Source organism: Ochlerotatus camptorhynchus, unplaced genomic scaffold (genome assembly GCF_037179485.1).
Source record: "Ochlerotatus camptorhynchus isolate MF236.1 unplaced genomic scaffold, CSIRO-AGI_Acam_v1.1 ptg000358l, whole genome shotgun sequence".
Classification (NCBI taxonomy): Eukaryota; Metazoa; Arthropoda; class Insecta; order Diptera; family Culicidae; genus Ochlerotatus; species Ochlerotatus camptorhynchus.
In genome coordinates this window covers 489,071-500,999 of record NW_027040846.1, presented here as the reverse complement: position 1 = coordinate 500,999, position 11,929 = coordinate 489,071, and the positions used below count along the sequence as shown (strand labels likewise).

At 38.0% G+C, this 11,929-nt stretch overlaps 2 protein-coding genes across 3 annotated transcripts in view; one reads left to right on the top strand and one right to left on the bottom strand.

The window, feature by feature from the left end:
• Positions 1–251: 251 nt before the first annotated feature.
• Positions 252–11,929, bottom strand: part of cort (cortex) — a 175,730-nt gene continuing 164,052 nt past the window's right edge. For both annotated transcript variants that reach the window (XM_065231662.1, XM_065231663.1), the window contains exons 6-7: positions 1,268–1,390; positions 252–1,144 (exon numbers count right to left, since the gene is read on the bottom strand). In XM_065231662.1, coding sequence (XP_065087734.1) covers positions 993–1,144; positions 1,268–1,390 — 275 coding nt within the window. In that variant the 3' untranslated portion in view covers positions 252–992. The remainder of the gene's footprint in view (positions 1,145–1,267; positions 1,391–11,929) is intronic.
• Positions 2,007–11,929, top strand: part of LOC135709354 (uncharacterized) — a 465,653-nt gene continuing 455,730 nt past the window's right edge. Inside the window, exon 1 of the mRNA XM_065231664.1 lies at positions 2,007–3,152. Within this exon, the coding sequence (XP_065087736.1) occupies positions 2,404–3,006 (603 nt within the window). The 5' untranslated portion in view covers positions 2,007–2,403 and the 3' untranslated portion in view covers positions 3,007–3,152. The remainder of the gene's footprint in view (positions 3,153–11,929) is intronic.

The following is an 11,929-nucleotide window of genomic DNA, read 5'->3' as shown; positions in this document are numbered from 1 at the left end:
CAGCATGACATAAGAGGTAAAATACCAAAAAATAATACCCAAAAATTACATGAAAAATACTTTGTAAATACCAAAAACTGATATTTGGATACCAAAAGAATACCTGGGTGGTATTGTTTTGGTATTGCAATATTTGTTATTGGAATGGTATTGTGGGAACATTTTTTTGGTATTATTTTTTGGCATTTTACCTCTTATGTCAGGCTCATCCATACCAATTCAAGGTATCGAGATATTCGTTGCTGTTCGGCAATTCCTCTCTTTACTCACTTGCCGGTTATTATTTACACTCCTACCATCCAACTTCCAACAATACATCATACTACCTTCCTCGTGCTAAGCCTCAACCGTCAACGAAGTCTCTGTGCCGGAGCAAAGAGATGAACGCCAATAAAAGAGTTTGATTTGTAGTAAAATATTATATGCATTTATGTAAATCCGTAGCCTTTATATCATTTGTATGTAAATTTTCTCCCCAAGCTCCCCGATATGCCCTGGAGCTCCAAAGGAGGTGCCATACCTCGGGCACTTTCGCGCGTGGGTGGCTTTCAATTAGAATTTATATTTTTAATTTAATTACCTTCTCCTGTGTTTTACATCTGGCTTTTGCCAGTGCATATCGCTGACGACTGCCCCTCTGCTGCTGCTGCTGCTGCTGCTGCTGGTGAAGACAACGACATCGACGACGTCCAGCGTCGGCTGTGCTGTCGTGCACTAATGATAGTAAAATAGTGTGGCGGTGTGGTGGTTTGGTGATTGCTGTTGTTCAGGGCGGAGGCCCCTCCCTTCCGTACTGTCCCCTCGTGGAAACTCGTGCCACGCTGGAGGTGCTTCTGGGCGGGTTCCTACTTGTAGCATGTCATATCTCATAGGAAAAACAAACAACCGGGAGGCCCCCGCGGGAGCACCTTGCTATGTATCTCTTGTTCAGTTTGTACCTTTCTTCACAGTCAACATGGCGGTTGTTGTTTAGAGTTTTTCCCGTTGTTATGTTAGCGAATCGGTTTGTAGAGGTTTGAGCCATAATCGAAGCCGCCCATCGATTCCTTGTTACGTTTCCGATGTTGACTGCCCTTCTGCAAACCGTTGGGCGAGGTGCCGAAGAAATTCCAAATGGTCAACGACTCGTCGCAGCCGGCACTAGCTGGAAAAGAACCCCAATGGAGTTAATGTGAGATACTGAACATCCCCACGTTTTTGTTGTTGTTGCTTTTGTCATTTGCAGTATTTATCCTACAGTATGTATGAGTAATGGCATATCTCTCACCTAGCTGCTTGCCGTCGGGGCTCCAGAAAAGGTGCGCAACATAGTCATCGTGATTCTCCATAACGTCCACGATGCGATCCATCGAGGCGAGCACCAGCATATCGGGTGGTTTATCCGATTGAGCTTTTGAAGGCCCGAAGGTTCAGCAGGAGAAGCAGGAGACACAATGGAAATGGAATGAAAATAGATAAATCATTCGTTCGATACCTATAGTGTGTTGTTGTATGAATGTACGATATGCACGCGAAACTGCGCGATGGGAGATTGTACGCCGTATTGGAAATGGAGAAATTGCTGTGCGTTGTTCTGAATATCGCTACTTTAGCATATCGCGAACTTTTTATCAATGCTGAAATTGATATTGTAGGTTTCCGCAGCATTGGTGGGTGGCTTTCGATGTCCAAATATGGTTAATCATGAACTTGAAAGGAATGTTGGACTAGTTTATTGGTGGATGCAACTTTATCGTTAAATTTTGCTTTTCTGGACAAATTAGTGCAACAAGCCAGATTGACACTACGGGGGACTCTGCGTAATTTAATGGGTTCTCGAAGACTTTAGTGTTATGCTTTCAATAAAGGGTGTCCACGATGAAATTGCCACACTATGAAATTGCTCTAACTTTTTAACCGTTGGGTAGAATTTAATGAAAATTTGGGTGGATTTAGTTCATAGTACATTATTTACATCCTGCAAATTTTAAAGTCCTGTGATCAAAACTCGCGGAAATGGAGTCGAAAGAACAGTTCGTGCGTGATAAAATCTTGCGCATTCATCACGAGAACAAGGATCTCTCGCATCGTTCCATCGCTAAAACGTTGGGAATCGCGAATTCCACGGTGTCGCGAGTGATTAAGCGGTTCGAGGAACGGTTGACCACCGATCGGAAGCCCAGAAGTGAAGGAAAAAGTATTCCGTACAACACCAAAAATCACAACCGCGTAGTTGGGGCCTTCAACCGAAATCCGAACGCCTCCGTTAGGGATGTGGCTAAGAAGCTGCACCTAAGCCGAAGTTTTGTCCAGAAGGCCAAAACTAAGGCTGGGTTTCGAACGTTCAAGGTACAAAAGGCCCCTAATCGCGACGAGAAGCAGAACAAGTCCGCCAAAATCCGTGCCAGGAAGTTGTACCTCAACATGCTGACGAAAGTTGAATGCTGCATCATGGACGACGAAACATATGTGAAGGCCGACTTCAAACAGATCCCCGGCAACCTGTTTTTCACGGCCAAGGATAAGTTCAGCGTTCCGGAGCATGTCCGCACTCAGAAGATGTCCAAATTTGCGAAGAAATTCCTGGTTTGGCAAGCCATCTGCACGTGCGGGAAGCGGAGTGCACCTTTCGTGACCCAGGACGCGATGAACGGACAGGTGTACATAAAAGAGTGCCTCCAGAAGCGGCTGATTCCTCTCCTGAAGGCCCACAACGTCCCAACAATCTTCTGGCCGGATTTGGCCTCATGCCACTACTCCAAGGACGTGCTGAAGTGGTATGCGGACAATAAGGTCAATTTCGTGCCGAAAATGTTCAACCCTCCCAACACTCCGGAGCTCCGCCCCATCGAGAAGTACTGGGCGATTATGAAGCAGCACCTTCTTAAACGACCTAAGGTAGTGAAGACAGTCGAGGAACTGAAGAAAGTATGGGTTTACATGCAAAAAACGGTTGATTCACAGGTTGTGCAGAATCTTATGGCCGGGGTTAAGGCCAAGGTGCGGGCATTTCCGTATGGACTGTAAATAAAATACGAGTAAAATGGTAAAATGAAGTTTAATAGTTATTTCTCAATCCCTGAAAATTTGATGGCAATCGGATGAAAACTAGAATTTTGCGAATCAATTTTGTGTGTGGCAATTTCATCGTGGACACCCTTTACAATGGCGAAGTTTTTCCTACTGGTCCAGTTTTCATTGAATCTAACTATTGGAATCGTTCATTTTCTGAAAACCTTTTGAGAGCTGTTTATATATTGCCGTTATGCAGCAAGTGCAAGGTTTCATCAAAAAGATTTAATTCCATAAATTCACAGTAAATTTAACACTGAAAAATCTACTTTGTGCATCAAAAGCTGATAGATCGATGGGAACAACATAATTTAAAATATATAATGAGTGTACAAGGTGCATACACATTTTTTTTTAAATTGTATGAACGATGATTGTTTTCGCAAAGAGGTGTACAAGCTTTTTAAAATCGTACAATTCGCTATGGATTTTTGATACTTTGGAATTTAACCATTCATCAACATGATTTTGCCTATTGCAAATCTCTGCTCGATTTATTTCTGAATAAAAAATCACTTTACCGAAAGTTCTAAACCTAGAAATCTACGACTCACTTACAACGTCAGCGAAAAAAGCATGCTGCCTAGAAATCTGAGAATCTAGATATCTACACCATAAACATATTTATACAGACGGATCGAAAACCAGCCAAGGAACATGATGCGGATTTTTTTCGCAGAACATCAAAACCAGCATCAACCTACCACCACATTTATCCATATTCAATGCAAAAACATATGCCATCAACAAAGCTATAGATCTGCTATAGGTAATATTCAGCGACTCTAAAAGTGCTCTAATGGCTATCAAAAACCTAAATTCAAACCACCCCTGGATTCAAGAAATCAGAACGAAAATGACAAACAACCCACGCCACATTGAACTTTGCTGGGTGCCAGCCCGAGCAAAGTTAGAGATCAAATTGAAATCAGAATTTGCTGTTATGATGTAACTTACTTTGAATACTCAATTTGATCTCATTTTGGTTGACTTAACGGTTAACACATCAAAAATGAGAGCAAAATTTTACACTGTTGAAGCAAACGGAAAACTAATCCTGCTTTCAATGAAATCAATTTGATTACTGATTTTGCATTCATAATGTTTGACTGAATACGGGCCTGGTGTAAATGGTTAGCATCCAAGCTTCTCACGCTGAAAGACTTGAGCTCAAATGTCACCTCGGGTTGGTTGCGAATGACCTAAAATTAACACAAAACAAATAAACAATAATCGTTAGTTCAACGACAGATAAGCTTAACTTAAATCTTAAACAAGACGTTAACAGCAGAACTTCAAGTTAAGTTGCTTTCATTTAAAATGTCTTGACTGCATAATGAAAGCACAATATGATATCAGACTAATGTCGTGACAATTGAAATCAAAATGAGTATTCATTATGATAGGAACTGCAATCTTTAATATCGATTTGCTTTCATTTTGTTAACCGACTTTGCTCGGGAGCTCACATAAACATCGATGGAAACGAAAAAGCAGACGTGTTAGCTAAAAAAGCCACAATTGAAACCGAAACTAACAATATCAACACTCCTAATGATGACTTCAAAAAACTTGTCCAATCCCACATCAGATGCAAGTGGGAACATACTTGGCACCATAATATTGAACATCTCAGAGAAATCAAAAACAATATGCTCAAACGAAAAGAGAGCCAAATCATTACAAGACTCAGAATCGGACACACCAGAGCGATCCACGGACACTTCGCTCGAAAATAACCAGAGTCCAGATGCACTACTTGTGGCACCAAAACAAGGGTAAAACACATACTCATAGACTGCCTCAAATTTGACTACATAAGAAAAGAACTGAACATTGCGCCGTCAAATTTCATTGTGATTCATTTTATCGAAAAAGCAAATCTTGCAAAAATTGCCAATTGGCAATCATCATGAGCCAAATTCCAACCCACGAAGTCAGCAATACCACAATATTTAACCCAGCCATTATGGCCATAATCGCAAGGCAGTCCCATCTGTAAATGGAAATGAGGAAACGGCGTTCAAAGATTTTGCAAGTTTTATGATTTGACACTTATTTTGGAGGGATAAATTTAAAAATAAACGTACAATTTGATAGAATGCATCCATGTTTACCCAAACATATTGGAAAATCACCGAGAAATTTTTATTTTATGGCAAAAATTTGAGTGGGACTGACTTGCGATTACATTTAACATCAATGAGAAAAATATCCGCAAGTCAGTCACAATTCCATGATGATGCTGCATTAGTTTAGCACAGCATTGAACAGTAGAAAGATACCACGGTTCCATAGAACGTTATTGAATGTTTCTGGATTTGTTCCGCTGGTTCCAGAGCAATGGCCGGAACATATTCCGGTGAGTATGGGTCTTCATCAGACCAGAGGTTTTCATAAACGTGCCACACCCACCATGAGATAAATCAATTCACATGAGAATCCAAAAATAAGATCAATAAGAGTTATGATGAGTGACCAGCACCATGTAGGCCACACCCGAATAAGTTCCAGGTATCCCCGGGGAAGTGGTAAATCCTATTTAAATCAAAATCAAAATCCTTCAAGCGATACATCAAATTACATGAGAATTCAAAGCCATATCGATTGGTGGCCAAACTGAATATCGTAAGAACTATATTGGCCACATCAGATACCCTAGGGGAAGTGGACAAAATCTATCTTGAGACAAATCTCATGATGCGATGTGTTGTCTAACATTTCTAACATATTGTTTTCTAATGGGACTGACTTGCGGTTACTTTTCGTTGTGGGACAATTTGACTTGGTATTGTTTTTCATTTTTCTTGAACAAACCACCTTTTTTCAAAAGCACATCTCAAAAAGCATAGAAAGATATACTGAATAATGATGCTAGCTCAAAATTGATAAAAATGCAGATGGGACTGACTTGCGATTAACGGCAGATACTCCTCAGCACAGCAATCAGTCGTATCAGAAGTCCATACCGGACTTCTGGAGAACAACGATCTTAATCTTTCCATGATACTCATCATGGTGGCGCTTCAACTGACGTTCACCACAATCAAGTTCCTGCAGACGACATGGGAGAAACAAGCCATCAAAGCAGCTAAATCCGTGATGTCCCTCAACGTATAGGATGAAGACCCGACCCGGCGAAAATTCTAATTACAATTTAAAAATTCAAATCAGTGCCTAGAGTATAAGATACTATTATAATTTATGACAAAAATTGTATTCCAAAACATGAACGGAATGACCTAAAAGGTTAAAAGGTCAATAATAAACAAACAAACAAACAAACGGAAATTCTACAAGCTGGAGCGGGAGTTGAACCCTCATTATGTGGTACTGTCAAGATGCTAAAAAAATAATCGTTGTATTCCAAGCACGACCGCATTATTGACGAAGAACTACGAGATTGTTTTTCCGCATAATAATTTTAATAAAAATTACAAAATTATTGATTTAAAAAAAAATCTAAAACAAATATTTTCTAAATATAATATCCAAGAGGACATTCAATTTAAAAAAACACAAATCCTATCCCATTCAAAATTAGGTTCCAATTGTTCAACCAATTTTCAGGTACCTATTTGCTGAATAATGTTTATTTACAGTAACCGAAGGGGAAAATTGCATTTCCTAAATCAAACCGGTTTAAAATACTTATATAGTAAGTACGTGACATCATATAACTACATTTTAATGTTGCAAAGTTATGACAGATAAACTGATGAATCTCATTTGAGTTTATCCTTTATCTGTGTTTAAAGAAAAAACTATCAAATAGCGAACGCTGTAATTAAATAAATTTAACGTCTATTAAATTGATGACATATTTTGTGAGTTTGAACTTATTCGTTTACACAAGGCTACTCTGAGTGAACGCTGACAAACCATAAGATCGCTAATTGTGACGCTCTGAAAGCGAAATTGACAGGTTTTATGAGTCAAACACATACTTTACTACCTCTTCTTGTTACTTACAAGTACAACATAGCATTATTGCATCTAATGATTGCTTAATTCCGAATAATATTTTTTTATAGCAAGTGAGTGGAAGCAACCCTGACCACAATATTTAAACTAGCCATACTCCTCAGCACAGCAATCAGTCGTATCAGTATCAATACACAGCGAACAACAACCTCAACGTAAGACGTACAAAATGGGAAACAAAAACACAAAGGAAGTATCCCAAAATGGCGATCAAGATGTTACAATCATGGAAAACCAGGAGGTCCATACCGGACTTCTGGAGAACAACGATCTTAATCTTTCCATGATACTCATCATGGTGGCGCTTCAACTGACGTTCAACACAATCAAGTTCCTGCAGACGAGATGGGAGGAACATGCCATAAAAGCAGCGAAATCCGTGATGTATCTCAACGTATAGGATGAAGACCCGGTCGGCCATCAAAGCGAAAATTCAAATTTCAATTTAAAAATTCAAATCAGTGTCTAGAGTATAAGATACCATTATAATTTAAGACAAAAATTGTATTCGAAAATATGAACGACCCGAGTGACCTAAAAGGTTAAAAGGTCCGGAATAATCAAACAAACGGAAAGTTCTACCAGCTGGAGTGGGAGTTGAACCCTCATTATGTGGGCACGACCGCATTATTGACGTAGGGTTATGATATTGTTCTTCCACCTAATAATTTAAATAATAATTACAAAATTATTGATTTATAATTATTTTTTTTTTCAAAAAAAAAAAAAAAAAAAAAAAAAACAATTCAAAGTTTTCAAATAAGAGGACATTCAATTAAAAAAAAAAATCAGTTCCTATCCCATTCAAAATTAGGTTCCACACATGTACAACCAATTTTCATTTACATATTTACTGAATAATGTTTATTTACAGTAACCGGAAGGGAAAATTGCATTTCATACAACAAACTGGTTTAAAATTCTTATATAGTAATTACGTCACATCATATAACTATATTTTAATGTTGCAAAGTTATGACAGTTAAACTGATAAATCTCATTTGAGTTTGTCCTTTATCTGTGTTTAAACAAGGCATAGGGCTATCAAAAATCGAACACTGTATTTCAATAAATTTAACGTCAATCAAATTGTTTTATCACAGACAAACAGACGTAACTCTTCATTGTGTATCTTCGTTCATGCATTTAACGGTTGATTTGAATATTATCAGTTCCGCGAACTACTCGCCGCAGCGCTGGCATCGGATCACTTTGACGTTTCTATATATTCTATAGAACTTTTATGCAATATTGTTTACGAGTTAGCGAGCAAGCTGGTTTTCCGCGAGAAGCCAGATAGATGTCGCTACTGAGGTTATATGTTTTGAGATACTAGATACTCAAGAACAAGTTTTTCAAAGAGTTACGTCTGTTTGTCTGTGGTTTTATTGTTAACATATTTTTGTGAGTTTGAACTAATATATGCTCATTTAAACAAGGCATAGGGCTGCATTTAAATTTGCAAACATTATGGTACCATTTCTATAAGTCTTTGCCCGGCTTTGTTTCGCTGATGAATTCCATGAAAGTTGCAAATCGTATACTGACCAGGGTTCCAAAGAAAATAAGCTTTTTTCACTTGACTTGAGAGGCGATAATCGCTGAGAAGCACGAGTGGTGAATTTCCTACCAACCTTTTCTCATAATCGTTTTCGTTCTCGTTTCTCACTTTTCTTCATTCTGGAGAGGGCATTCATTCTCACTTGTACAACTGCTCGTGAGAACCTGAGCTTTTCAGTGAGCTACGAGCAATATCATACAAACTTGGTCCAGCAGACACAATTTGCGGTCTCTTTCACTCTGCAGATGTTCAAATATAACAAGTTAAAACGAAGCAGCCATTTTCGCCGTTTTGTACCTGAATAAGAGTCGTAAAAATGTGGAAAGAATCGAGAAAAATCAAACGGAACCCGAGAATAAACCCACAAAGAAATTTTTCAAAGGATCAGGTAAGCTCTAAGTTGAGGAAAATCAATATAAATACTTGCACTAATCATAATGTTGAGTTCCATACCTCAATCGCACGATGCATTTCGGCGCATGTCAGAATCTGTCCACTTCCCGGGGGACAAATCTGAAAGAGGCCATTGTGATCATTGGGTCTGAATATGTCCACCATTGATCTTATAGTAAAATTCTAATGTGATTTGAGGTGTAGCATGATGAGTTTTTGATACATCAATTTCAAGTGATATCAAGAAAGGCAAAAATGTTGGTATCAGCAAATTGTATTATATTTTAGTCAAGTTTTTCTCCCCCAGGTGAGTAATTATTTTGCAAAATGTAATGAATTTGTTGCTTGGTATATCTTATATTAAAACTGTATTTATAAAATCGTTACAACAGCGTTAATGTTTAGCGCCAATTCATCACCCTTGGCTTCGTTGTACAGTACTCTCCATTTCTCGATGATCTATGTGATGAACAATTTTGTCAATATCACGCAAAAGTCTGTCAATGACAATGACAAATCTCAGCACTGACCCTGATCCTGATTCATCAACACTTTTTTGGGCACGAAGTGTTTAGAATCGTATTAATAAGCTTATAAATTGCTCTTTTGATTGCCGATTTCTCCATATTTAGGTGGTGGAAAGTTGAATCTCTTACTGAGATGTGCTCGTTTCCCCGCTGCTGGCGTACAAAAGTACCTAACTAACGGATTTCCACAGATCATGGCATCGCCCAAATTTGGGACACTTAGGCCGACATTACATACATTTCCCCTATGTATTCTAAGTATAGCTTTGAGGAAGAAGCACTGTAAAGGTTATAAATCAACTTCAAGAGCACGCATCAGGAAAACAAAACACGTTGGCAGCATGAAAGCTTCGAAAAATTCGATTATACAGTTTATTAAATAGTTGAAAATGAGCTTTTGATGTTTATGTTACTCAGCATGATTTGTTGGTTGTGTAGAAGCCATGAAATGATTATTACACTCTTTTTTTCCGCTTTGAATTTCTGATTTCTTTATTTCGTCAACTAACGAAACAAATATAAAAAAAAAGAGTATGTAGTACAATTAATAGTACGAAAATTGAAATAAAAATTAGTAGTGTCTGCTTTCCTATTTTGATTATTATGAGTTATGATTCCGTATGGAGTTGTGTAAATGTGTTTTTTTTTTCTGATTTAAACGTACCAAATGAAATATTGAATTCTTATGCTCCTTTGGGAGGAATTTGAAGCCAGAAAGACCTAAAATAAAAGAAACTTCCGGTGTAATCGAATGAACACATTTGGAAAAGTTGGAAGCGAATTCTGAGAGCAGTCGGAAATATCTTCTGAGTAAAAAGCAGTTAATCTAAACCCGAAAGAAGTCGCAAGAAAATTCTAAAGCAATTTGAGAAATGTTTCCGATGGATGCTTTTCTGGTTTCTGAACTTAATTAATCTCTTCTAGTATGTTGTCCAAGCATTGATATTCTCCTCAAAACTCCATTGGAACTGTTTTCGATCTGAGATTTCTTTGGGATATGTATAGAAATTTTCTTGGAATTAATGTCAGGAGTTATTTAGAGCTTATGTCAGAATTCTCGTGAAGTTATGGTCAGGTATGCCTTGTATTTCTTGATTGTCACTTTAACACTCTTGGGTCATTCGTGGCTTGTCCGGGGATGAGATTTAAACATGTGACATTGGCGTGAGAGGAACGGATGTTAACCACTACGTCGGGGCTGACAACGCTCCCTTCGAATTGCCATTTGAATTTTCCTCAGAGTTCCTTTCAAATTTGGCTTATAAATTCCTTTGGGGTGCTCCTAGGCCTTACAATCCCAATGGAATACTCCATGAAATTCTTAATAAAGTTCACCAGAAGTTCTTTGCAGAGCACATTGAATTCTTTTCAGAATTACCTTGAAATTCTCAAAGGAAGTCCTTTCTAGGATTCCGTAGGATCCAGACATCCACAAATCATATAAAAATGCACATACAGAATCGTAAATTGCTACAGATTAAGTTAACATCGCATATAAAAATAAAATACATCGCAAAATGTTTAAATGTGATTGCATATAATGTAAACTTCTGACTTACAACACTGGCAATAACAACATAATCACCGTAATTTTGATGACTATTCAAAAAACTTCAAAGTGCTGTAACTTTCCAGAAAATGCATCACAGTCTTTGATCTGATAAATCAAATACTCACGATTTTTTGGTACAGTTTTGAGCTTGAGCGGTTGAGTTTATAAGAAGTTTGAGGGCTTACCCGGTGATTCGGAATAACTGTCACTGTTTAAATGATGATAACGATATTTTTTGATATCAGTATTATCCAGGCATACTGCATACAGTGATGGCATAATCCTCACTCAAATGATTTTGTTTCGCTCTCAAGGGCTCCCAATATCACGCATGATATTGGAACAAAATATCAAGCATGATATTGTTTTTACAAGCTCTTTTGATATTGCGAGACAATTCAGACATGTAAAATTGCAGCCACGAGTAGACTTACCACAAAAATGATTCCTTTGCACATCGTTTTCTTAGAAAGAGAAAGCATAGTTTGCTATCTTTCTTTACGCTTCACAGATGGCAGACACGAAGTTACTGCTGCCAGCAGTGATGGAAGTTTCGTTTCGTTTTCGGATGTACAGCAAAAATCTTGAAGCTCAAACTCAACACAGTTTGGTGAGAATTGTAGCCGGGGAGTTTTGTTAGCATGATATCATAGCAACCGTATCACAGCTTGTAATATCATCGGCTGTTGTTTGCGTGTTGAGTTTTTGGTTTACGATACTCAAATGAGATTATGCACATTGGTGAGATTAGATCTTTTGATATTTTCACAACACTGACTGCATATATCTTTTTATTTATTTTATTCTTATTTCATCTGACTTTTTTCAGTCTCAATGAAATCTAGGATGGGGAAAAGCCTC